General features: G+C 41.3%; 1 protein-coding gene across 4 annotated transcripts; it reads left to right on the top strand.

The window, feature by feature from the left end:
* Positions 1 to 8,496: 8,496 nt before the first annotated feature.
* On the top strand, positions 8,497 to 23,272 carry OSGIN2 (oxidative stress induced growth inhibitor family member 2). 4 transcript variants are annotated; one of them, XM_060243535.1, is made up of 6 exons: positions 8,497 to 8,893; positions 12,359 to 12,513; positions 13,975 to 14,111; positions 17,916 to 18,107; positions 19,352 to 19,443; positions 21,720 to 23,272. In XM_060243535.1, the coding sequence occupies exons 1-6, from the start codon at positions 8,850 to 8,852 to the stop codon at positions 22,768 to 22,770; spliced, it is 1,671 nt and encodes a 556-aa protein (XP_060099518.1). In that variant the 5' UTR covers positions 8,497 to 8,849; the 3' UTR covers positions 22,771 to 23,272. The 4 variants fall into 4 exon arrangements, with proteins under 4 accessions (XP_060099518.1, XP_060099517.1, XP_060099520.1 ...); XM_060243534.1 differs by having other exon boundaries at positions 17,916 to 18,122; XM_060243537.1 differs by lacking the exon at positions 8,497 to 8,893 and adding an exon at positions 8,973 to 9,114.
* The last annotated feature ends 1,909 nt before the right edge of the window (positions 23,273 to 25,181 follow it).

Here is a 25,181-nt window from a genome sequence, read left to right as displayed (position 1 = left end):
TTGAATTTAATAAACATACAAATAAAGCAATCAATGACTGTATCTGCAATCATTCTTTGTGTATAAGTATAGCATACCAACAGAAAACAAAATATAAAAATATATACAAAATACAAACAAAACAAAACATACATACATTCACTCACACATACATAATTGGCAGCTGAATTAAAAAAATAAGTACTCTGTCCATATATTAATTACATCAAATTAATAATGTCATAATATCTACCAGGTATACATGTACGCATCTGATCTACAGGACCAAAAGAAAATTTAAGAAATGGAAGCCACTTGTACATTAGAGATTCGTTACTTTCTGAATTGTTTATATTGCATAAACTATCTGCTATCTTGTCCATAGCATAGACCTCCCAGATTTTAGCATACCAGGTTTTAACTGGAGGAATATTGGGAGATTTCCAAAATTGGGCTAACAACATTTTAGCAGCAGCTAGTAAAAGGGATATCAGGGATTTATTGAGAGAAGTAATAGAAAAATCTTTCCAACAGTCAAGCAAAATGAGTTCCAATCTTAAGGGTAAACTATAGCCCGTGAAATCCTTGATTTTCGCCACAATTACTGCCCAAAACGACTGCACCCTCGGGCAAGACCACCAGCAGTGTATAAATGTGCCCACCTCTCCACAATTTTTCCAACATTTGGAGGATTGATTTATCGCCATATGGCTTAATCTCTGAGGTGTTAAATACCACCGAAACAAAAAATTTTGAGTTTGTAATTGTATATTCAATGATTTTGAAACAAATGAAGGAGATGACCAGATTTGTTGCCAAACATCCTCCTGAAAATTAATTAAACTATTCCTTTGCCAAATTTCTTGATAGGATAACAAATCAACAGCATCAATGCCTAGCAAACCCTTATAAATAAATGAAATCAGTCCCTTCCGCTTTAAAAAAGGAGAATATAGCAAGTGTTCAAAGAAAGTAAGAGGTTGATTGAAATTGTATTTCTTTAAGAGTGATGTCACCAAGTTGTTAGTTTGCAAGTATTCAAACCATGGGATTTTTGTCCCACCAGTTTTCTCTTCCAAAGATTTTTTGTCGAGCATTTTTCCATTGGACAAAATATCCACAAACCTATAAAGGTTATATTTTTTCCAAATTGGAAAAGACTTGTAAAAAAACCCCGGTTGAAACCAAGAAACATCCACAAAATGAGATAGTGGAGATATTGGAGGGGCTAAAGAGAGGCGACGTTTGTCCCAAATCTGAAAAATAGCTTTAAGAAAAAGGTTGGAGGAGATAATAGGAGGTCTATTCTTCGGAAATTCCCATAATATAGAGTGAAACGATTTGTTATTTAGATAGGTATCTTCTAGGGCCTTCCAACCTGAATTTAAGTCAGCATCATGGTATCTAATAAGGCCACCTAAAATGGCAGCTTCATAAAATTTATGCAGATCCGGAAAAGCCAGACCCCCTGAGGATTTAGAAGGAATAAGAGTTGCATACCCTATTCTAGACAAGCCCTTGTTCCAAATATATCTTAAGAACGAACGACGCCAGCCCACAAATAAATCTTCAGGAATAAGAATAGGAATGGCTCGAAATAAAAACAGAAATTTGGGGAAAATAAAAGATTTAATAATCTGAATTTTTTCATTCCAGGGAATGCGTGAAGAATTTTTATTCTTTTGCAGGGTAAGAATGTCCTTAATCAATAAATGATGATTAACTTTAAAAATATCTCCCAATTTCAAAGGTATATTGATCCCCAAATATGTCCAATATCTATCAATTTTTTTAAAGTGATAATTAGAGTAGATGGAGTCTTGGAGAGCATCCGAAATTGTGATGGGATAAAGAATGGTTTTGGATGGGTTTACTCGAAGGCCTGATATGGAAGAAAATACAGATAATAAATCAAAGACAGCCGGTAAAGAAGACTTAGGTTTTGTAACAAAAAGCACTAGGTCATCTGCAAACAAAGACACCTTAATTTGTTTCTTTCTAATAGGGATACCAGCGATAATATTGGTATCACGGATAGCATTAGCAAGAGGTTCTATTGCGATCGCAAAAAGCAGAGGAGACAATGGGCAACCTTGCCTCGTCCCTCTGAAAAGATTAAATTCTTCAGAATCCAAATTATTAATAGAAAGAATAGCAGAAGGCGATTTATATAAAGAATGGATTATCTTCAGAAAATTCGGGCCAAAGTTCATTTTCTGCAGTAAGGTTGTAAGATAAGGAACTTCAACGGAGTCAAAGGCTTTTTCAAAATCAATAGACAAGATAAAAGAAGACTCAATATTAAATTTCCGGCAGTATTGAATAACATCAAGGACCATTCTAGTATTGTCCGTTAACTCACGGTGTGGGATAAAGCCCGATTGGTCAGGATGAATGTAGTTCCCTATAAAGGTATTAAGCCTAGCCACCAGAGCTGCTGTAAAAATCTTATAATCACAATTAAGGAGCGATATCGGCCTGTATGAACTAGGGCCTAGTAAGTCTTTGTCCTTCTTTGGAAGAAGTATGATTTTTGCCTGTGACCAAGTAACAGGGAAAGAACCAGACTGTACAAACTGATTACAGGCGTCTGCCAAGATGGGAGCCAACAAAATGTTAAAAAATTTATAAAATTCTGGTATAAAGCCATCTCGGCCTGGAGATTTATTGGATTTCATAGACTTGATAGTCTCCTGTATTTCAAGTGCAGTAAAAGGTTTGTCCAAAAAGGATTTAACCTCAGGAGAGACAGGCTTAATAACTGAGTGAGTGTCTAAGAAAGATGAAATAAGGTCTGATGATGGATGCTGGGAGGAATATAGAGATGAATAGTACTTTTTAAACACTCCTACAATATCCTTAGTGGAATGTTTCAAGGTACCAGATTTAGAACGAATGGAAGAAATAGCCATTGAGGATACTCTCTTTTTAACCTTCCATGATAGGAGTTTAAGAGATTGAGGAGTTCGAAACCAATATTTTTGTTTTATAAAAGCCATTTGTTTTTGAATCTTGGAGACATCAAAAGATTCTAATTTTTTTCTTTCTATAAGAAGTTTTGAATAAGTTTTTTTGCTACCAAATTTTTTAAATTTCTCTTCCAATTTGGTAATGTTGGCAACCAAATCAGATCTAATTTTTTCTTTTTCTTTTTTATACGAAGAGGCAATAGCCATAAATCTGCCACGAATTACAGCTTTAAAAGAATCCCAAACTATATGCTGGGGTACTCCACACTCCATATTGAATTGAAAAAATTCTTTAATGTATTTTTCAATGGAATCTGTAACCGATTTCATAGACAGAAGTTTACTATCTAATCTCCAATTAAAAGAAAAAGATCTGTCAGTAACGCCTGACATATACCCTTCCAACCAGGCATGATCAGACCAAATCATTGGGCCAATTTCTACTTTAGAAAAAAGATTAGAAATAGAATCTGAAACTAAAAGAAAATCTATTCTGGAATAAGTTTGATGACGAGAAGAAAAAAAGGTATAATCTCTTTCTTTTGGATGTCTGCTTCTCCAAATGTCTGACAGATTATAGGATTGAAAAACTTGAGCTAAATCATTTTGGCCATTCAAATCTTTTGATTGAGACCGTTTATTGGCAGATATAGGTGGCAGGCTTTTTTGAGATCTATCTAAAGAAGGATTAACAACATAGTTGAGATCTCCTCCCAAGATAATGGGCCCTGTATGAAAGGTTTGAAGTTGTGACAACGTATCTTTAATAAATGCAATTTGCCCATCATTTGGAGCATACACCGATGCCAGAGTATAAGGGCTACCATTAAAGACTCCATTGATAAAAATATACCGACCCCTAGGGTCAATTGAGGAATTTTCAAAAGTGAATTGGACTGATTTACCTATTAGGATGGCCACACCTCTTGCTTTGGAAGACCCATAAGCTTGAAATTGATGAGCAAAAAATTTGGACTGGAAGACCCTGGGCTGGTTACCCTTAAGGTGAGTTTCTTGCAAAAAAATTATATCTGGTTTCTGACGAGAGATGGCAGAGGCAACCCGTTTTTTCTTAATTAAATTATTTAGCCCGTTACAGTTTAGAGAAAGAAATTTCAAGTGGCACTCTGCCATAATTGAAAAAGGAAATAACCAAGGTTATCAAAATTATTACAATTTATAGCATTTAACCCAGGTGCCACCAGGATAGCTTGAGATGAATCCTGTAGATCAAATTTCAAAGGTATGAGGACAGATTTCAAATCAAAGGCTTTAAAAAACTTCCAGCTAAAACCATAATAATTCAATACAGTTATGCTAAAGGCAGACTTGATCCTTTGCTTTAGAATATTTGTTCTGGCTTGCAGACCTTATTCTGCCCTGCCCTCCTAGATGTTTCTCCAGTACCTGGAGAGACTTCTCCCTCTCTCTCTGGTAACTCGCTACCACCACCTGAACTTTATAAGGAATAGCCCGCTGGGAGGGTCTGGAATCCCAACTTCCAAATTCTGAGGCCTTGCCTCTGTGTCTCCCATTGCCCAGCACCTGGTCACCAGAGGCTAGTTATTTAGATTTATATCCCACCTTTCCTGCAAATGGGCTTGTGCACCCCTGGAGGAATAGCCACTTGCCAGCCTCCCCCCTGCCCTCTTTTTAAAATAGTGTGTCCAAGACACTGGAGATCTATGTGGTAGAGAGAAACATGACCAGCATCAAAAGGTATAAAATATTTCATAAAAAGAAAATGTTTACAAGCATACTTTTAGCACAGCACCAGATTGAGCAAAGGATACTAATGAAATAGATGAAATACAAATCTCTCTCTCTATGCATGCACTATCAGATGTTAAAATACAGGACAGGCCCCTTTAACTTAGGTAGTTACAAATCCATGCAAAGTTACCATTTACCATTAAAACTTCCTCCAGGTCTTTGGCCATCACATGGTCAAAAATGGCTGCATTCCCAGATGAGAGGTCTGCATCCTCTCATGAACTCAGCATCCCAGGAAAAGAGAGACCTCCTTCCTGTTGCAAGGAATTTTTATCACCTCTTTTCCCCGGCCCCTGACCAGGTTAGGCCAGGTCAAATAGGCTTTTCCTTCCTGGAGTCCCTCTAGCATTTCATTCCTCCAAAAATCTATGTCCCCTGCTTAGGGAAAGGGGAAGAGCTTGATCCATCATTATATCTTGTGAGAGCCAGTTTGGTGTAGTCGTTAAGTGTGCAGACACTTATCTGGGAGAACTGGGTTTGATTCCCTACTCCTCCACACACACTGCTGCAATGGCCTTGGGTCAGCCATGGCTCTCATAGTTGTCCTTGAAAGGGCAGTTGCTGTAAGAGGTCTCTCAGTCCCACCTACTTCACAGGGTGTCTGTTGTGGGAGGGGAGGGGAAGGTAAGGTAAAGGAGATTGTGACCACTCTGAGATTCAGGGTATAGGGTGGGATAAAAATTCAATTTCTTCTTCTTCTTGCATTTAGAATAAGAGTTGGATTTACACCCTGCTCTTCACTCAGAGCAGTTTACAATCTCCTTCCCTTCCTCTCTCTACAACAGACACCCATGAGGTAGATGGGGTTGAGAGAGCTCTTAGAGAACTGCTTCTGAGAGAACAGCTCTGAGAGAACTGTGACTGACCCAAGGTCATGCAGGTGAAGGTGAGTCTGTTCTCTGCCCAGAGGGGAAAAACTTTTAAAAACGCAACATAGGGTGTTTTCGCACTTACCTTTTACTGGCGCGAGTACCCTCCTCACGCCGGCGGATCTGCAGTGATTTCGCACTAGAAGCGCCGGCGCAGCCCATTGCGCCGGCTACTTCCGTCGCTAAGCCAGCGCAACCGGAAACCGCCAAGAAGCAGGAAAACGTTTGCGCTGGCTTAGCGACGGAAGTAGCCGGCGCAATGGGCTGCGCCGGCGCTTCTAGTGCGAAATCACTGCAGATCTGCCGGCGTGAGGAGGGTACTCGCGCCAGTAAAAGGTAAGTGCGAAAACACCCATAGAGATTTTGCCACATAGCCTTAACTCGCATCTGCTACCTGAAGGGGAGGGGCTTTATCCATTCTCATTGCTGGGATAGGCTTGTCTAAACTATTGCCTTACAACAAATAAACAACATAGAGTTGTATTTATTTACTTATTTATAACTTGCATGTCTCCCCAGTGGGAACCAAAAGCCACCCACAATATTCTCCCTTTCTCCATTTTTATCCTCACAACCCTGTGAAGTAGGCTAGGCTGATAGTGACCGGCCCAAGATCACCTCTTGGACTTTTATGGCAAAGCATGGGTTCAGATCTACGTCTCCTAGATCCTAGTCTAATATTCTAATTACTATACTATGCTGACTCTCAGAAGAGCTGTCTGTGTGCGCATAAAACATTGATTTATTAAAACACATTCTCTAAGTGTACTGAAAATTGCCTTAATATAGAACAAAGCTGAATTTGTTATATCCAAATTTTACACATCCCAGAACAGCTATTTATAACATAAACGTGACAAGGATTTGTTAGTGGTTTAGTAACTATTGTTTGAAAGGAATTACTGTTTATAATTTATAATCCAGAACATGAAACGTTTGGTTTATGAATCTGGCTTTATTAACTAGAGCCCTAAGTAAGAAAGACAGCATATTTAAAAGTGATTGTAGAAACCCTCTGTTATGCATTTACAGAAGTTTCATTACATATGTAATAAATATGAGGTTTTACATTTATGGCCCCGTGGTGCAGAGTGGTAAAGCAGCAGTACTGTGATCTGAACTCTGCTCACAACCTGAGTTCGATTCTGGCAGAAGCTGGATTCAGGTAGCCGGCCCAAGATTGACTCAGCCTTCCATCCTTCCAATAAAATGAGTACCCAGCTTGCTGAGGGGGAAGTGTAGAAGGCTGGGGAAGGCAATGGCAAACCGCCCCGTAAAGAGTCTGCCATGAAAACGTTGTGAAAGCAACATCACCCTGGAGTTGGAAATGACTGGTGCTTGTACAAGGGACCTTTCCTTTTCCTTCCTTTATATTGGTAAAGTAGCAGATCTGTGCAGATACCCAATGCTCCTAAATGAGGAATAGACACAGTACTCTGCTCAGGACTCAAGTATAATTTCTTTGGCCCCAGTACAAACCTCTAACATTGGCCCCCATTTTCCTGTTTTGTAATATTGCACCCTAACTCAAGAATTTTTAAAAACCACTTCTGGGGTGACATAAACAGCAATATAGTTGCAGCTCAGTAACCAAATACCAGACTTTCAAATCACGCTGCTGGAGATGGTGCATGTGCAGCATCATGACACCAAAGAAAGTGAGGTCAGTAAAGAAGCTGGTGTGGGTGTGAGCTTGCCACTTGGCTGGAACTAGAAGTGTGCCAGTCAGGGTTGCCAGGTCTGGGTTGGAATATGCCTGGAGACTTTGGGGGTGGATCTGGGAGAGGGTGGGGTTTGGGGAGGGGCCTCAGCATGGTACAGTGCCAGAGTCCACCGTCCAAGCAGCCATTTTCTCCAGAGGAGCAGACCTCTGCCAGCTGGAAATCCGTTGTAAAAGTGGAAAATCTCAAGGCCCCGCCTGGAGGCTGGCAACCCTGGTGCCAGTTGTCTGCTTTCCTTCATCCTGTGGACTTCCAAGTACAAACAAAATGTGGTGTCTCATTTTCTCCTCAAAATCATTTAAGCAGTGAGAAGGACTTCCCATTCACAGATCATGAGTATGTGCAGTGGGTTCAGACTAGGATCTGTGTGGCTCAGGTTCAAACACCCTTTCACTCTGCCATGGGAAGTTTGCTGGATGACCTTGAGTCTCAGCCTAACATACCTCACAAAATTACTGACATAAAATAAAAGATAAAACAGAGGAGAGGAAAACACTGTTTTAGGTCCCAACTGAGAATAGCGGGTTACAGATGATGTAAAGATCTTCCAGCACCCCTTCTGCCTTCCATCCTGAAATTTTCACTTGTCTCCAGCTTTTTATCAAATCAATACTATTCATAATACAGGCCCCAAAGATGAAGACCAGTCCTGTTTAAACAAAAAGGGCATTTTATTTACCAAACCGATCACTGCAGTTCTGGCATGGCTCTAATGGCACTTAGGAGTCTCGCTGGCACTGTTTCCTCGCCCCCGCTGGAGCCTGAGAATAAGCCCAGTTTACATGTAGTGGAGTCCAGTGTTCCCTCTAAGCTGCAGTCTTATGAGCAAAAATTCTACTTTGAGAGCTACTGGCATTAACGTCGTGCTTTGGCGCTATTTTTCCTGAGCTAGAACAAAAATGTGTGAGCTGGAGGTTAAAAATCTGTGAGCTAGCTCACGCTAACTCAACTTAAAGGGAACCCTGGGTTGGAGTCATGTACAAAAACGTAGTAAACTGTAGTCCAAAGGGCTGGTCACTGAGAAGCGAATGCAACTGTCAGCCTCATGGGTGGCAACATAACAGTGGCCTGTGTTTCCCAGCACTCAAAGTCGCCGCACGGCTTCCTCGTGGTCGGATCCTCAGCTCTTGTTAGCACTTTAAAAAGCGCCCTATTCTTCCTCAGCCGTTTCCCGCCCTGAATAGTTTCGCTCGCTGCCTCCCTTCTTCACAAGGCAGCTTGACCGGAGTACCGTTACAGGCCTCCATCCCGTCCTCGCAGCTTGAAAGGCCACAGTACAGGTCTACAGCCGTGCCGGCGGCCATCTGCCGCGCTCCTCCTTCCCGGTCCCGAGCGAAGGCTCCTCCTTCCGGCGTGACTGGCCTAGAGCCGCATGTGAGGCGAGAAGGCGGGAGGGGTGAGAGCCAGCCAACAGCGGCCCCCAGCGCGGCGGCGGCGGCAGAAGAAAGAAGCGGCAGCGGCGACAGCAGTGGCGGCTCCATCTCTTACCTCCGCCGGCCACCGCGCCCCAGAGCCTCCCGCCTCGCCCCCCATCCCTCATGACGGTTTGGTGCTGCCGGTGCTCCTTGGCCAGTCACTTCAGGTATCCTCCCGTCGGCTCCCCTGCCCAGGCCGGCCGCGGGAAATGGGTTTATGGGTCGAAAAAGCAGCTGGCGGCAGCGGCATCCATCCTTCCCTTCTTCCGGCTCCTCCCCTCTGCTCCTCCCGCCGCGGGAGTTGCCAGTTGAGGCGATGGGAGAAGCTGGCGCTCCAGGCCGGCATCGCGGCTCAAGGGGAAGATGCGGCGGCGCAGGAAACTCGCCGGTGCGGGGGGGGCTCCGTTTTTTCTGGGCGGGGAGAAACGCGGGGAAAAGAGGCGTTTGTAGAGCAATAGAAAGGAATCGGGCATGAAGGAGAATCAGGCATTGTGAGGTGGTGGTGGTGGCGGCGGGCGGCCGGGCATCGGGAGAGCTGAACAGGCGGAGGTATGGCAGGTGTAGAGACGTGGGGGGAGAGGAAGGAACAAGTTCACTTCGCCCTCCCGCCCTTCAGAAACAGTAATTTCCATTCACTGTGAGTCACTGTTGTGGATTCCAGAAGAGACAAAATGGGGATTTTTTTTTTTTTAGTTGAAACATTTATAGGACTACAATCCATTTTAGAAACCTGGCCCTAACTGTGTTAGCTTGTTGTCCTATAAATATTTCAACTAAAAACACACAACATACCTGTGTTAGATGCAAGACACAGATGGCCAGTTACCATATAAATAGTGAATGTGTGTATTATATCGATGTATGTGTATAATATCCAGCGCTGGTCTAAAGCTTTATTTTTAGTAATAGATGGACGGAGAGAAAAGAGTAACTTTCCCCACCATCAAGTTAGGTTTTGACCTATAGACTGAATTTATAGGTGTAGTGGAAGAGGAGGGGTAGAGAAGATGCTTTTTTTGTTTATTTTGATTTTTTTTAGAGTTCTGCATTTACTTTGAAGGTGTTGGATATAAATGTGTGAAATGAAATATTTGATGTGCAAAAGTGATGTGGTGTCCAGCTGACTCTCTGTAGATATAAACAGAATGAGCATAGTTGTAGTTCAACGGATTCTTCCCAATAATAGTGTGGATTTTTAAAAAGTTAAACTCCCAAATTGTAGGCACCTTCTCAGATTCCATGACAGCATACTTGTATTTGTCACTTTGAATGTGGTGGGAAACTACAACCAGTTCTAGTGTCTACTGCTGCCATATCTTGTCATCAGTACTCTAACAGTGTCTTGGAACAGCCAGTTAACGAACTATTAAACAGCCATGTCACAAAATATAAGATCTTTTAATTGCATGTGTTTGCATCCTGTGAAATTGTGGAATGCATATGTTGTGATTGTGAAGCAGAAAAATATGTAATTGGCATATGCATTACTTTTTCCCTAGATTTTAATGTAAAGTTCCATAGAATAAAAAGTGAAAAAGACAATAAGTCAATCCGTGCACAGGCATTGCATTCTTTGCAGCTTTATTTAGTTTTATATTCTCTCTGACTTTAGTTTTATAGTCTATCTGACTTTGCCAGATCTAATTGTGCAAAGCTTCATTTTTTGGGATAAAAATGGAAATCAAAAGAGTAATTAAGTACTAGTCATGTAAGAATTTTACTTTATTGTTTAATAAGATCGCACTGGAGTTACCTGTGTTGTGGAACAGTCTTGAGGAACTAAACTAATAGGGTTTCATATGGGCATCATCACACTAAAAATAGTGACTTGAACACTGGCAGGCAAGGTATCATTTGGGCATATCATCACCTAACAGAAAATCCTATACTAGATACCCTTGTTATACAAATGTATATTTTAAATAATTTCTATTCATTGTATGTTGTCCTTTTAAAAACTTGCTATGTTCTGAGCAAACACGAAAAAAAGGCTTATGTGATAGTAGATTGTACTTTATGAGTTATGTGACTGAAATTACCATGTGGTAGTGTGACACAATGTTACACTTGTTTGTTGAAGATGATTCATGTTGCTTTCTTTTCAAACAAAATGGTTACCCCCCCCTATCCTGCCTACTAATTGCAGTGCTTGCTAAGTTACACAAACAACTTTGATTGAGTTCCATATCCTGAAGTATTTGGTAATTACACAGGTGCAGTGTGGAAGGAAGTGATACGGAAATCAGGAAATCACATCATAATTGTCATTTTGATAGAGCAGAACTGCCTTGCCACTTTCATCTCATGTTAGTTAAATCTCACTGTTTTAACAAACTTAACAAGGTTTGTCAATTATTTAATCCTAGGTTTTATTTTCCAGTAGGCAGGAGAGCAAAGTGTGGGTCCATCCTGAAAAGAGTTTATAATCCCATAAATGAATATATATTAGCTCATGTCTTTTAACATTTAAAAGTTGACAGATGTAGAACCAATCTGTGATCTTTTATTGTACTAAGCATGCTAGTACACTTCCGTATTGGTGCAAAATAAGTGTGGTTGCATTAATGAATATCTGTATGATTTGACATGGCAAGGAGACAAAACAAGTAGGCTACATTTTACCAGAGGACAATGGCAATGATTGGGGCTGATGTGTGCTGGTTTGGGGATTATATAAACACAGTTTATATTCTGAGCAGGGGTATATTCTTCTAAATCTGCTGGTCAGTGGGCTTAGAACACTGTAACTCTGTTTAAGGCTGCACCATTAGAACCAGAAATAGCTTCCTAAATATCATTTAGAGAGTGGATTCGTTAAGCACGGAGCCTGGCACATTCCTGGACTGTAAGGAAGGAATCAGTTGTAGAATTGTATGCAAGTTTTTGAGAAAGTGTTCTCATTGACCTCATCTGATGCAAGCATTTTCTCCCTTTAAGAACTTAATTCTTGGGCTTTAAAATATATAGATATTGTTTCTTTAATTCAGCAACCAGGTCCTTCACCTAATTTTCAAATGCAGAGATGTATGATAAAATACTCAAACTATTAATTACAGTAATGAGTACAAGAAGAGCCCCGTGGCACAGAGTGGTAAAGCTGCAGTACTGCAGTCGGAGCACTCTGCTCACGACCTAAGTTCGATCCCAGCGAAAGCTGGTTCAGGTAGCCAGCTCCAGGTTGACTCAGCCTTCCATCCTTCCGAGGTCAGTAAAATGAGTACCCAGCTTGCTGGGGGCGGGGGAAGTGTAGATGACTGGGGAAGGCAATGGCAAACCACCCCATAAAGAGTCTGTCGTGAAAACGTTGTGAAAGCAACATCACCCCAGAGTCGAAAATGACTGGTGCTTGCACAGGGGACTTACCTTTTAATGAGTACAAGACAATTCCTTACAAGAAAAAAAAGTGAATGTCATAGAAAACATGTACTATTCTATTGTCATGAAAACTTACACATTCAAAAACTCTTTTTTCACCTTGAGTGATAACAAATTAACAGTATCCATGTACAAAAATTGGTGTACCTTGCTTAATGTTAACAGAACTTTTGCTTATATATTCTCAGATCAATGATACTAAGTTTATTTTGTTAAGGATGTGTTATAAAGCTAAACTATTTTCCCTCTTTCGATAGAAACTACTGTAATCCTGAAACAGAAGGACAATTTTTGAATTCCTTAGTGCAGTATTTGGGTGACAACTTTGGGACAAATGTTAAAACAATGCCCCTACTAGAAGAAACTACTCTACCTGTGGATGTGCCACTGACTTTGCCAATGGTAGTAATAGGTGAGTTGTTTTCAGACAGCATTAACATGGCTAAGATTCTGAAATATTAAAATCTATTTAAATAGTACCAACATTGTCCTATGGTCATTATATTTTTATATAATAGTCAATTGTGTATTTTAATACTATTAATTTTTTTTGTACTATGCTAGATTATTCTTGTAATCATGGAAATGTTCAGTAGTAGGTTTGGAATTTTCATCTGGTGGCCCCTTCTGCCAAATCTGAATACTTGGGATCTAACTACATACAAATGGATATAATCAGACACATCTGTACCGCATGTCTCTAGATAATTGTCTCACTTTGGTATTTATTCAAATTCAAGGCATATTCTTTATTCTTTATTCTTCTTCCAGACAGTAAAAGTATTTTAACTGCTCCCCAAAACGCCTCCATAATAAATGTCTCTGTAGTTAGTGCCTCTGTTTTTAGTAGAAATATTTATATGGTTCTTAGCGACATTTTCAGATAGTCCATAAAACTTCTGCCAAATCTTGTGTAGCACACAGAGTACTCAGTTAATAAAAATTGCTCTGATTTTGTGTTTGGAAACCAGACATAATTGGGATCCATAGTTTATATAAGTAATTTGATTCTGAAATAAATACTTTAACTCACAGCTTTTTTGTAGAAAAAGTCCAGCAGGAACTAATTTGCATATTAGACCACATCGCTATTGTTTCACACAGGTTTTTTGTAGAAAAGGCCCAGCAGGAACTCGTTTGCATTTTAGGCCACACACCCTGACACCAAACCAGCTGGAACTGCGTTCCTGTGCATTCCTGCTCAAAAAAAGCCCTGCTTTAACTTATAACTGAAGGACATCAAGAAGCCTACAAAGGGATTGGACATCTGGTGTAATATCTTTATAGTAACTCGGAGTGTATAGCTATCCTTTGCACCAGATGATGTTTCCAAATTTGTTTTCCTCGATGATCACTAAAGACTGCAAGAGGAAGTGACACAGATTGTTCTGATAAGGTCTCTATTTGCAAGGGGGAAATACAGTTTCCTGCTATTAGCCCCATATACTTCGAACTCAGACTTGGCATCAGCTCTCAGTGGCATGATGTTATGCAAATAGTGTTCTGAAGCGCTGCCACAACTAGCACTGTGTAGTTTAACTTGCTAGGAAAATAATGCCTCTTCATTCTGGTTTCCATTTTAAAAATACTTGTTCCACCAAAACCCCCTCTGAGTTTAACAACAGTAATGTAAAGGTCATTAATAAGCCTGAAAATTAAAACACAAGTGCAGTAATTACATGCAAGAGTCTAAATACTATTATTCCATTATCAAATAATAGTAAACACATGAGAGATATAGAAGCACAAATTTAGTTATCCCATTTACATTCAGTAGGATTTAGAAGCGTGTAACTTTAGCTTGACAAAGCTCATTGTTTTGGTTTACGTAACATTAAGCTTTAATAAGTCATATTATGATTTTTTAAAACAGGTAATGGGCCTTCAGGAATTTGTCTCTCTTACATGTTGTCTGGATACAGGCCTTATTTGTCTCCTGAAGCTGTACATCCCAATCCGATTTTGCATAGTAAACTAAAAGAAGCCAGTCATCTCTCTCTTGTAGATCAGGTGAGTGCTTCTGACCTTATATTCAGTTCCTTAACATGCATATAACTTTAAACAGTTAAAATATTGTCCAGGGGTGGCCACCTCTCCTCCATACCTACCACAAGCAGTGCCGGTGATGGAGGACCATCCCTGAGCAGCAGAAGACACAGGGCTTGCCCTGGTATGTGGGCAGCCTCAGGGCACATAGCTGGGGAGGGTGTGGTGACACCAGCCCAGGACAATGCCAGGCAAGCATTGCCAGGGCTATCAGTAGTGCAAGGCAAGGAGAGAGGAAAGAGCAGGGGAGGAAAGGCCCAGGCAGAACAGTCAGGAGGCATGCTGGAAGACAAGGCCTAATAGTGGGAGGAGGGGCCCTGTCCAACGCTGTATCCTCTAATGCCAAACTTGTGGGTGGTGGAGGATGGTGGGGCCGTGGGGTTGACATCCAGCGGATGTGGGGAGTACCAGTCTCACCAGCCTGGGCACCAGGGATGGAGGATTGGTGAATTCGGAATGGCTCCACTCTGGGGGATATTTTAAAAGGCAGGAAGGTGACAGGCCAGGGAAGAGGAGCATGGGTGCAGGGACAACTGAAGAGTGTCTGGAAAGGGAATAGGGTGTGGTCAAAGTCCCCTCCTCCTGTAACTGTCTGAGGCCTACTAAGAAGCTTGTCTGAAGGAAAGGAACCCTGGAGGGCCATGCCTTCCTGGAGTCACCCATGGAATTCCCAGACCCCAACACATATTTTATCTCACTGTTTATGGAATAATTTTTGATAGTTCTGGTCATAAAATGCACAACATACTCTTAGCATGAAATAACTTATGTATTTAAGTGTCTGAGTGGCTATGGCTCTGTGGTAGAGTATCTGCTTGGCATGCAGAAAGTCCCAGGTTCAATTTGTAGCATCTCCAGTTAAAAGGAGTAGGTGATGTGAAAGACCTGCCTGGGACCCTTTAGAGTCACTGCCAGTCTTTATTTATTTATTTGGTCGATTTATATTCCGCCCTTTCCTATACAGGCTCGGGGCAGATCACAGTCATAATAAAACAATTAAAACACAATAATAACTCAATAATATACCAATAAAATACAACTACAAAAAACACATAGGCGGGCAGGCACATATTTCAGATAAAACATATCCTGGCTCATTGTAATTTTATAGCCCATTGTGGGGGAGGGTAATAGATGATATAAGCAGTAGAATGAAGGGACATCCGCCTGCCTCAACCGAAGGCCTGGCGAAACAGTTCCATCTTGCAGGCCCTACGAAACGGAAGTAAATCCGGTAGGGGCCGGATCTCCACAGGTAGCTGATTCCACCAGGCTGGGGCCAGGGCCGAAAAAGCCCTGGCCCTGGTCGATGCAAGCCGGACAGGCTGGGGATGGCCAGGAGGTATTGGTTGGCCAATCACAACAGTCTTCGGGGCTCATATGAGAGGCTGTCCTGCAAGTATGTCGGTCCCAGGCCGCATAAGGCTTTAAAGGTCAATACCAAAATCTCGAAGCGGATTCGGTACTCAATTGGTAACCATTGCAATGTGCACAGCACCTGTAAAGGCAGTCCAGTTGCTAGCCGTGCAGCCACATTTTGCACCAGTTGGAGTTTCTGAATCAGCCTCAGGGGCAAGCCTGCGTAAAGCGAGTTACAGTAGTCCAATCTGGAAGTGACCGTTGCATGGATCGCTGTAGCTAAGTCATGGGGGTCAGATAGGACACTAGCTGTTTGACCTGCCAAAGATGATGAAATGCAGATCGCACAACTGCTGTGACCTGGGCCTCCATGGAAAGGGAGACATCCAGTGCCATGCCCAGACTCCTCACTTTCTGGGATGGCACAAGAGGAGCACCATCCAGGGTGAGGAGACAGATGTCTGATCTTAGCCCCCCTCAGCTCAGGTACAGGACCTCCATCTTAGCTGAATTAAGCTTCAGCCGACTTAACTGCAACCATCCAGCCACAGCTTCTAACGCCCTGGTCAGATGTTCCGGGGCGGCATCTGCATGGCCGTCCATCAGCAGATAGAGCTGGGTGTCATCTGCTTACTGGTGACAACCCAGCCCAAAATCTTGGGCAATCTGGGCAAGGGGGCGCATATAGATGTTAAACATCATTAAAGAGAATAGCTCCCTGTGGCACACCACATTTGAGTGAGTGCCGCAGGGAGATCTGGTCGCCAATTGCCACCCTTTGTCCCTGATCATGGAGAAAAGAGGAGAACCACTGTAAGGCTTCCCCCTGAACTCCTATATCAGCAAGGCGGTGGGTCATTAGATCATAATCGACTGTGTCAAACGCTGCTGAAAGGGCTAACAGTAATAGCAGCGCTGACGCACCTTGAGCCAGATGCCTTCTAAGGTCATTGATGAGGGCAACCAAAGCAGTCTCCATCCCATGGCCAGGACGAAAGCCAGACTGGAAGGGATCAAGGGTAGAGGTATCCTCCAGGAAAGCTTGAAACTGCTCTGCCACCGCTTTCTCAGTTACCTTACTCAGGAATAGTAGATTTGACACTGTTTCCAGAGACAAGTTAACAATATCAGCTAAAGGACCTTGGATACCCTCGCCACCTGCTTTAAGAAGCCAGGATGGACAGTGGGCTAATGGGTCTGAGTAGACAATACTGATATGGATGGACCAGGGGTCTGATTCAGCATGCGACTGTTTCCTAAATCAAACCTAAGATCCATCTAAACAAAGCAGGAGTCAAGTATCACCTTTAAGACCAACAAAGTTTTATTCAGAATGTAAGCTTTCGTGTGCTGATCCAACATTTATTCTGGCAATGGCAAACTAAACACTTCTGGAAAGTTCACAAACTCTTGATACTTATTCCTAAAGCCTGATGATCTGAATATGGATGGCCAGTTTTTAGGTATCATAGTTACTAGCTTAGCCACCTGGCCGCAGGAGCTGCAGTCAGCAGAAAGGAGGGAGGAAAGATTCCAGATTGTCCCCTGCCTTCCATTCTGCTGGCCTCAGGATCCACAACCAGGAGAAAAGAGGAAGGTCCCAGATCTCCCCCCCCTCCTTTCCATTCTGTTGGCCTTGGGGATCCATGACCAGGAGAAAGCAGGAACATCCCAGACACCCCCCCTTCTATTCTTCTGGCTTCAGGAGCCACGGCCAGGAGGAAAGAGGGAAGACCTTTTGCAAGCATGTGACATCATGAACCATGAACCTCAAACTGGTTCACAAAGCAGGGGAGGTTTGTCCCAGTTCATGGTTTGTGAGACCACTTTCCCAGTTTGTGTTCATCCCTATTTATTACCAGATACAGTTTTAGCTCTCTTGAACCACAATGAAGGTAAACCACCCTGCAGAACTATTGACAAGGGGCTCATCAGGTATGTGATAAACCTTGCATATCTCTTGTATACGATATGCCTGAAATCTTGCCATTGCCAAGAATACTGATTGGGCTTGAAGTTATTTATTAAGCCTACTGATTAATGGAATGTATTTGTATCCAGTGCAACCAGGAAGTTGGGGCTGGGGAATATAGCCAACAAATAGGATAAGGAACATTTCTCGATAATGAATGCTAGTACAGGAAAACCTGAGAAGCAGAAGGAGGTTGGTAAGCACTGTCTGCTCCTGTAGATCTTTTCAGTGAGCCTCAGGTGAATAAAGCAGCTTTAAGAGCTGGTGGTAAGAGGAAAAGGTGAGCGCTGAGGCTTCAGGAATCTTACAAGGAGTGCACTGGGGTGTCATACTTGGTGAATGGACGGGTGAGATGGGCAAGAGAAGCTACAGCCATTTTAGTAAATCACATTTTGTTATGCTTATAATTTCCTGTTAAATTTTCTTTTTCAACCTAGGAATTAGAATACTTGTCTGAAGGCCTAGAAGGACGCTCTTCAAATCCTGTTGCAGTACTTTTTGACACACTGCTTCACCCAGATGCTGACTTTGGCTTTGACTACCCATCTGTTCTTCACTGGGAGCTAGAACAGCAGCATTACGTTCCTCATATGGTCCTTGGCAAAGGACCACCTGGTGGGGCTTGGCATGTGAGGAAAACTTTGGTTTGTACTGTCGTGACTTCTTCAGTCTCCCATTTCAGGAGAAATAGGCTATATTATGTAGAGCATTCACTATTTTCAGAGAACAAGGCAGTATGTAGTACTGTCTAGTCTTTGCATTCACTTTTGGGGAGGGGGAAATAATGTGAATTATTACTTACATACACTTGTGGAAAATATGTGATGTGCTCCCAACAGCGCAAACCTATGCAGTTACTCCACTCTAAAAAGACATATAAAACTCCAAGTTTTGAAGCGATCAGAGAACCTAGGTTTTTTTTTTTCCTTTTTTTATTTTTGGAGGATGGAGTGGAAATTGGAAATAAACTGGAATATGCCATATTGATCTTGCTTATTAAGCCTAACTTATTTTACTGATTTATCATCATAACATGCATAATTTGTAACTGTGCTATCCTATAAAATTTAAACTTAGAAAACTTAAGTGCCTTAGTTATATATAAGTATAATAGAGAGAGAAGGCTACAGATTGCTGCAGACTCTGCTTGTTTTTGCCATATGAGAGTAACTCTGTATAGGATGGCAGTGTAAATGAAGTAACAGGCATATCCTGGAAATGTTAATAATTATATAGTGGGAACATAGCAGTGTATTTTAACAAAATCCACAACTGGAATATTCCCTTTCCATAAACTACTTTTAACTTGTATGGTCAGCTGAGGGAATTCTGAGACATAAATATTGCAGCAGGGATGAATTGTTTGCAGAATGAATGATGTGAGGCTAACATAAGCTGACTAAATACATTATATTTCTAGTAGGAGGCATTTTTTCTCTCTGTGGCTGTGATGGCTACTGAAGTTGCTGCATGGATCTTTCGCATGACTTTCAGTGCAGTTCTAACTTACTCTTTTTGCTCTTTGACTTCAATGGACTTAGAAGGGGTTGATGTTCTACTTATGATTGCACAATTGAAGGGCTTCCAAGAGCAGATGATGTTAAGATGTAAATGCTTTCCATGTGATCCTGAAGATTTTCATGGAAATCTGTGTTTATATATCATAGCTGTGGTGAGGAGAGTTTGTATGGAAGCATCTCATCAGTGCATGTAATGTATGTGTGTAGCCTGGGCCTTAATGATGCATGACATTTTTTTTTCTAGTTGAAATTTTGAAGTTAATGCTAGTGATTTAATTCTTTTATAGACCATGTGAATTTATGTGACAATAAGCAAACTTTTGGAATATATTGTCTTGAATTTTGTTTTCTAGTCTATGGAAGGTTCTATGCTGACCATCAGTTTTGGAGATTGGATGGAATTACCTGGATACAAGTTTAAGGATTGGGCTTCTACTAAACGAAGGTGAAGGCAATTATACACTGTTCGCTACAGGGGAAATGATTGCTTTAAGTGAATGAAGAGCTCAAAATCTTTATTTATTTATTTGTGACACATCTTTCAGTGAAAAGCAACTGGATATTGTGTGTGTTCTGTTAATATCATGCCCACAGTGGGCTATGATAGTAATGCTTAACTTTGGTTTGCAATAGAAACCATTTTGATATTCATTCATCAACCCATTCATTAAGCAAGCTTCTTTGAAAGCTGGATGCAACATGTTCATGCAGGGACAGAACAGCTATTAAATGCTGCTGCTCCCAGCCCTAACTGAAACGCTCAGTTGCAGAACAAAGTTTGATTCAGATCAACACGACTACCCACCTGAATCACTTAGTTGCAGATTGACTTCAGTCTCTTGGAGACCCCAACTTAAGTCTCATCTAAATAGATTAGACCAGTGTTTCCCAACCTGTATATTGGGATCCAAAAGTGAGTTATGAGACCTCTGAAAGCGGATTGTGGGCCAGCCTTCTGTAATGGGTGCCCTGCCATTTCCATTGTTCTCTCATTCTCTCTCTCTTTTTGGAAACCAAGATCTGACCTGGGAAACAGTACCTTCCATGTCATATGTTGTTTGGCATTTTTTCTTCACTGTATATACATGTTGATCAAGTAAAACCTGGTTACTTGAGTGAATTTCTTAGACTTTCAGGGAGGATTCGAGAGAGTAATGGAGAAGGAGAGGGTGGTCAAAGGTTGAAAAGTAGCTTCCATATGAAAGGCTGTGTATGTTGGAACACCACCTGCTTCAGAGTGGGGGCAGCTGCACCCTTTGTGTGATGTTTGTTGGTTTTTCAAAAACATCTAGTTTTACTACAACTGTAGTAAATGGAATGCTGAATTAGATGGGTGTCAAGGTCATAGATTGCTAGGGCACCAAAAAACCTTGGTCTAGCCCTGGATAGGTCACTATACTGAGTAAATTTGGACTTATGTGTCATCATACTGAAAAGACTGGGAACTGCTGTGACAAGTTACATATCAAATACAGAAATATAAACTTGCTAGTTTTGTCTATTCCACCCTTAGAGAGTCACAGTCTAATATACATAATATCGGCTGGTGATTAGATTTGCTGGTAGGCTGTATTGCAGTAGAAATAAGAAGCATGTTAAATATTCTGTTTTTGGCAAGTCTTTTTCTCAGTATAGTATTTTCCAAGATAGTTTTGAAATTATCATATATCAAATTCCAAATGGGGCCATAAAGTGGATTAATATATCTACTGACTGGAGCTAGGGACAGTTGGGGGCATTTCTATACAAACCTGAAGGAAGTCCCAAGTTTGCAGAAAATCTGAAATCTAAATAAGAATACATTGGGGAATTAACCTCCCCCCCAAATAATAGAAATAATACCTTGCACTTTAAGAAAAGAATGCTTATGAACTCTGTTGCCATTTTGGAAGCTGTTAGGCAACCACAACATTATTGCTGAGCCTCTCAAGGCTTGGCTTCTATTAAGCAATGCCATGGGTGTCAGAATAGGGGTGGTCTTGGAAGTGACTACACAATATGGCCAGACTTCCTAGAGAGAGGCTGTCAGGAGAGGGAAGAAGGGAAAGCTGAAGACATGAGCTGATAAAGATAGATTGGCTGGCGGATGGGAAGAAAAGAATGAAGCTGGAAAAGGGGTTCCCCAGTTGTAATGCTATATTAACAGAAGTCACTCTTATTCAGAGCTTTGTTCGTGAAGAAATTGAATGACTGTTTTTGCTGAAATTGAGCATCATGTTCCATGAAAAACCTCTTCTTCAATTGGCAATTAATTTTTATAAGCCTTAACAATTGGGCTGAAATATGTTCTCATAATGGGTTTCTGAAATAGCCAATGCAGTGCAATTGTCTCAAAGAACAGAGAATTAATCTTCTAATTTAACACTAATGGCAAAACAGAAAACTCTTTCCTCAAGAATAGGACCAGAAATAGGCTGACCAATTATTGAACATATGAAGCTGCCTTATACTGAATCAGACCTTTGGTCCATCAAAGTCAGTATTGTCTACTCAGACTGGCAGTGGCTCTCCAGGGTCTCAAGCTGAGGTTTTTCACACCTATTTGCCTGGACCCTTTTTTGGAGATGCCAGGGATTGAACCTGGGACCTTCTGCTTACCAAGCAGATGCTCTACCATTGAGCCACCGTCCCTCCCCGTATTCATGGAGATGAGGGAGGTGCTTTAGTTATGTGTTTGTATGAGAATATTAAATATAAATAACCAGAGGTATTTTGTTTCAGAAATATAAAATGCGACAGAGTTCTGCCAGAAGAAATTGCTAGGTACTACAAGCACTACGTTAAAGTCATGGGCCTACAGAAAAACTTTAGAGACAACATTTACATTACATCTGTATCAAGGCTTTACCGAGAACAGGACCATGAAAATGAAAGCCAAGTAAAAGAACATGTTTCAACACAGCATTTTCAAACACAAGAGCAGGATGGACAGAACCCAACAATCAAGAGAAACTGGGAAATCCGAGGTTATCAGAGAGCAGCGGATGGCTCTCATGTGCCATTCTGTTTGTTTGCTGAGAATGTGGCTCTTGCCACTGGAACCTTTGATGCTCCTGGCCGCCTACAAGTTGAAGGAGAAGATTTCCCCTTTGTCCTCCATTCCATGTCTGATTTTGGAGCTGCTGTAGGCAAAGGAATACTATGTGGAAAAACGGACCCCGTCCTAATCATAGGTGGTGGACTCACAGCAGCTGATGCAGTTCTGTGCGCTTATAACAATAACATCCCTATAATTCATGTATTCCGCAGAAAGGTCACTGACCCAAATTTAATTTTCAAGCAGTTGCCTAAGAAGCTTTACCCAGAATACCAGAAGGTCTACCATATGATGTGCACTCAGTCAGTCACAAATGTGGACTCTACTTTGCATTCATCTTATATCAGTTTTCCTGAACATCGGGTACTTTCTTTTCAATCAGATATGAAATGTGTCCTTCAGAGTGCTGCTGGACTGAAGAAGATCTTAAAGTTCTCTGTAGCCTTAGTATTAATAGGTTCTCATCCTAACCTGTGCTTCTTAAAGGACCAAGGCCAGGGTATAGGTCATAATCCAAATGAACCAATTTCATGCAAGGGTAACCCTATTGAAATTGATCCCTACACGTATGAGTGCACAAAGGAACCCAATCTTTTTGCAATAGGGCCTCTGGTTGGAGATAATTTTGTACGTTTTTTAAAAGGAGGGGCACTGGGGATTGCACAACACTTGGCTAAAAGGCAGAAGCAGAAACATCAACTCATTGTTGAAAGAGGAGGTGACGGAGTGCCCTAAAGCAAGTAGTCACAAGTATCTTGTAGGGAACTACTGGCATACGCTGTGATCCATTGACATCTAAAGTCATTGGCAGCCATGTTTTTGTTACACATACAAGTCCTTCATTCTTGTATTGCCTTGTAGAGGATGATGACTTTAAAGTATTTCAGCCTTTACAAAATACAGAAATATTGTCTTGTTTTACTGGAGTTCTTTCCAGATAAAAGAAGAGGAAATGAAAATCAGTTGACTTGATTTGGTTTAATACTCAAAGAACACACTTCTCTAGAGTGAATTTCTGCCCATGAGCTTTTTATTCTTAAGTGTTTTACTATAGAGAACTAAACTGAGTTCTACGAATAGAAGCTTCTTAATATAAATGATAAATTAAAGCAAATGTTCAGCAGTTTATTTGCAGCAAAGACTTTATTTATTTTGATATGGGCATAATGGCATCTATAGCAACCTGTTAGCACTTTTTAATTGCTTGTGAAATAAAGATTGTTTTTGCAAGGAGAAATATACTTAGTTATACTCTAGATTCAGCTTTACATGGTAACAGGAAATAGTTGTCAAAAATACATTCCTGTTCCCATCACATTTAGGAAGAATGTTATCAAGGCTGGTGCAGATGTGACTTTTACTACAAGTGGTTGCAATAAGTGCTCTTATTACATGATCAATATGATGAATTTACTGATTAGCTCACGTACTGCTAAACCAGTCTTGGGGCATAGTGTATCCTTCAAACTGCACACTATTTGCAAAAAGTCATTCCTTAACAAAACCAAGCACTGAGTCCTAGTTAATATGAGCATAGAACAGGTTTCAGCCTAGTCTCTCAGATCTGAAAAGAGAGATAGTGTAGGACTGAAGCCCCAGTCTTTGATTGGACACACTGAGTCAGCCTCTAATAGTGCTTGTAGAAGAGAACTTCCTTTTGCAGACTGCTGTGTGCCCCCAAATCCTGTTTCCTAGGCTCCCTAAGGAATAGCAGTGGGGGGCATGCTGGTGGACTCAGGAAGGAATCAGTAAATCTCATACAAATGGAAGTGTGAGCAGAAACAAGCCATACAATTTGACCCACTACATGCAACCTAGAGAATGCTAAGGTTACTTTTCATGTGAATGAAATCTAACACTTTAAGCCATAATTAAAAATTAATATTTTATGTGCAGTCAAATATTTTTGTAGTTTTTTACTACTATGGATCCATTCCTGGTGAGGAAAAGTGACCTGTTTTATTGACTGGAAGCTGCAGCAGTAGAAACTGCAAAAAGAAAAGAGGCTGCATTTACCATTCCTTTGCATGCTGCTGTAAATTATGGACAGTTAAAGCTGTAAAAACCCATTGATTTCAATGGGACTTAAGCACACTTTGCTTTGTCAGCTGAGTGCTGTGCATGTCAGATCTGCATGTACTCCTCACCCCCAATCAGCTTCTCTTCACACACCTGACTTGTAAATTTAGATTTTTGAGGTTTCAAGGCTAGTGGCTCAGACCAATCAAATGCATTGTGATCCAAAGAGGTCACTCTGTGTGCAAGACAGGCTGTACACATCATTTCCTCTTCAACAGAGCCCCATTTAGAATGGCAAACTGCTTGTAAATTTGGGCATGTTGAAAAGTTAGATGGTGGGTTGACAGATGAGTACATATATCACAGAGAGGAAAATGGTCCAATAAATGCCAATTTGGATTATCTACAATACACTGTGTCGTCACAGACTGCCTTTATAGCGTTAATGAAATTTAAAAACCACAAAACAGTTTTATCTCCCTGAAGCAATCCTCTTGCTATCACCTTCAGCTGCTCGTAGCACTGCTTTAACCATGCACAATAGCTGGGGCTCCTGATCCCAATTATTTTTAAGAGTATCCAGAATGTTTCTGAAACTTGGGAGGAATTTATATGATTTATCTTGATCAGAAGCACCTGTGGAATTCTAATGTGGTCGTGTTGCTGTTTCATTAGCCTTTATAATGAAATGGGGAGGGATGGTGGCTCAGTGGTAGAGCATCTGCTTGGGAAGCAGAAGGTCCCAGGTTCAATCCCTGGCATCTCCAAAAAAGGGTCCAGGGAAATAGGTGTGAAAAAAACCCTCGGCTTGAGACCCTGGAGAGCCGCTGCCAGTCTGAGAAGACAATACTGACTTTGATGGACCAAAGGTCTGATTCAGTATAAGGCAGCTTCATATGTTCATAACGATTTATGATCCATTTTTCATATTGGGACTGTGGAATACCCTCCCTGCCCCTGGTCATTTATTCTACTGAATCTATGAAGTATTTAAGAAATTAAACCAGAAACAAGCAAAACACTGCTGTTTCAGCTAAGTAAAACAGAGTAAGACCCTGCATGTAACTTGTGGGTAGGCAGTAGATGTTCAAAGGCTTGCATGTTCACTGTACTAGGATGCCTGGAAG

The sequence above is a fragment of the Heteronotia binoei genome, chromosome 7, assembly GCF_032191835.1.
Source record: "Heteronotia binoei isolate CCM8104 ecotype False Entrance Well chromosome 7, APGP_CSIRO_Hbin_v1, whole genome shotgun sequence".
Taxonomy (NCBI): domain Eukaryota; kingdom Metazoa; phylum Chordata; class Lepidosauria; order Squamata; family Gekkonidae; genus Heteronotia; species Heteronotia binoei.
Note: the sequence above shows the minus strand (reverse complement) of the source record. Positions and strands in the feature narration are given on the sequence as shown.

Bases quoted from the DNA above. Each gene is read 5' to 3' on its own strand.
- OSGIN2 (XM_060243534.1), top strand. From the start codon at position 8,850: ATGACGGTTTGGTGCTGCCGGTGCTCCTTGGCCAGTCACTTCAG. The intron at 8,894-12,358 runs GTATCCTCCCGT...CTCTTTCGATAG, and splicing joins TCCTTGGCCAGTCACTTCAG to AAACTACTGTAATCCTGAAA. The intron at 14,112-17,915 runs GTGAGTGCTTCT...TTTTCAACCTAG, and splicing joins ATCTCTCTCTTGTAGATCAG to GAATTAGAATACTTGTCTGA.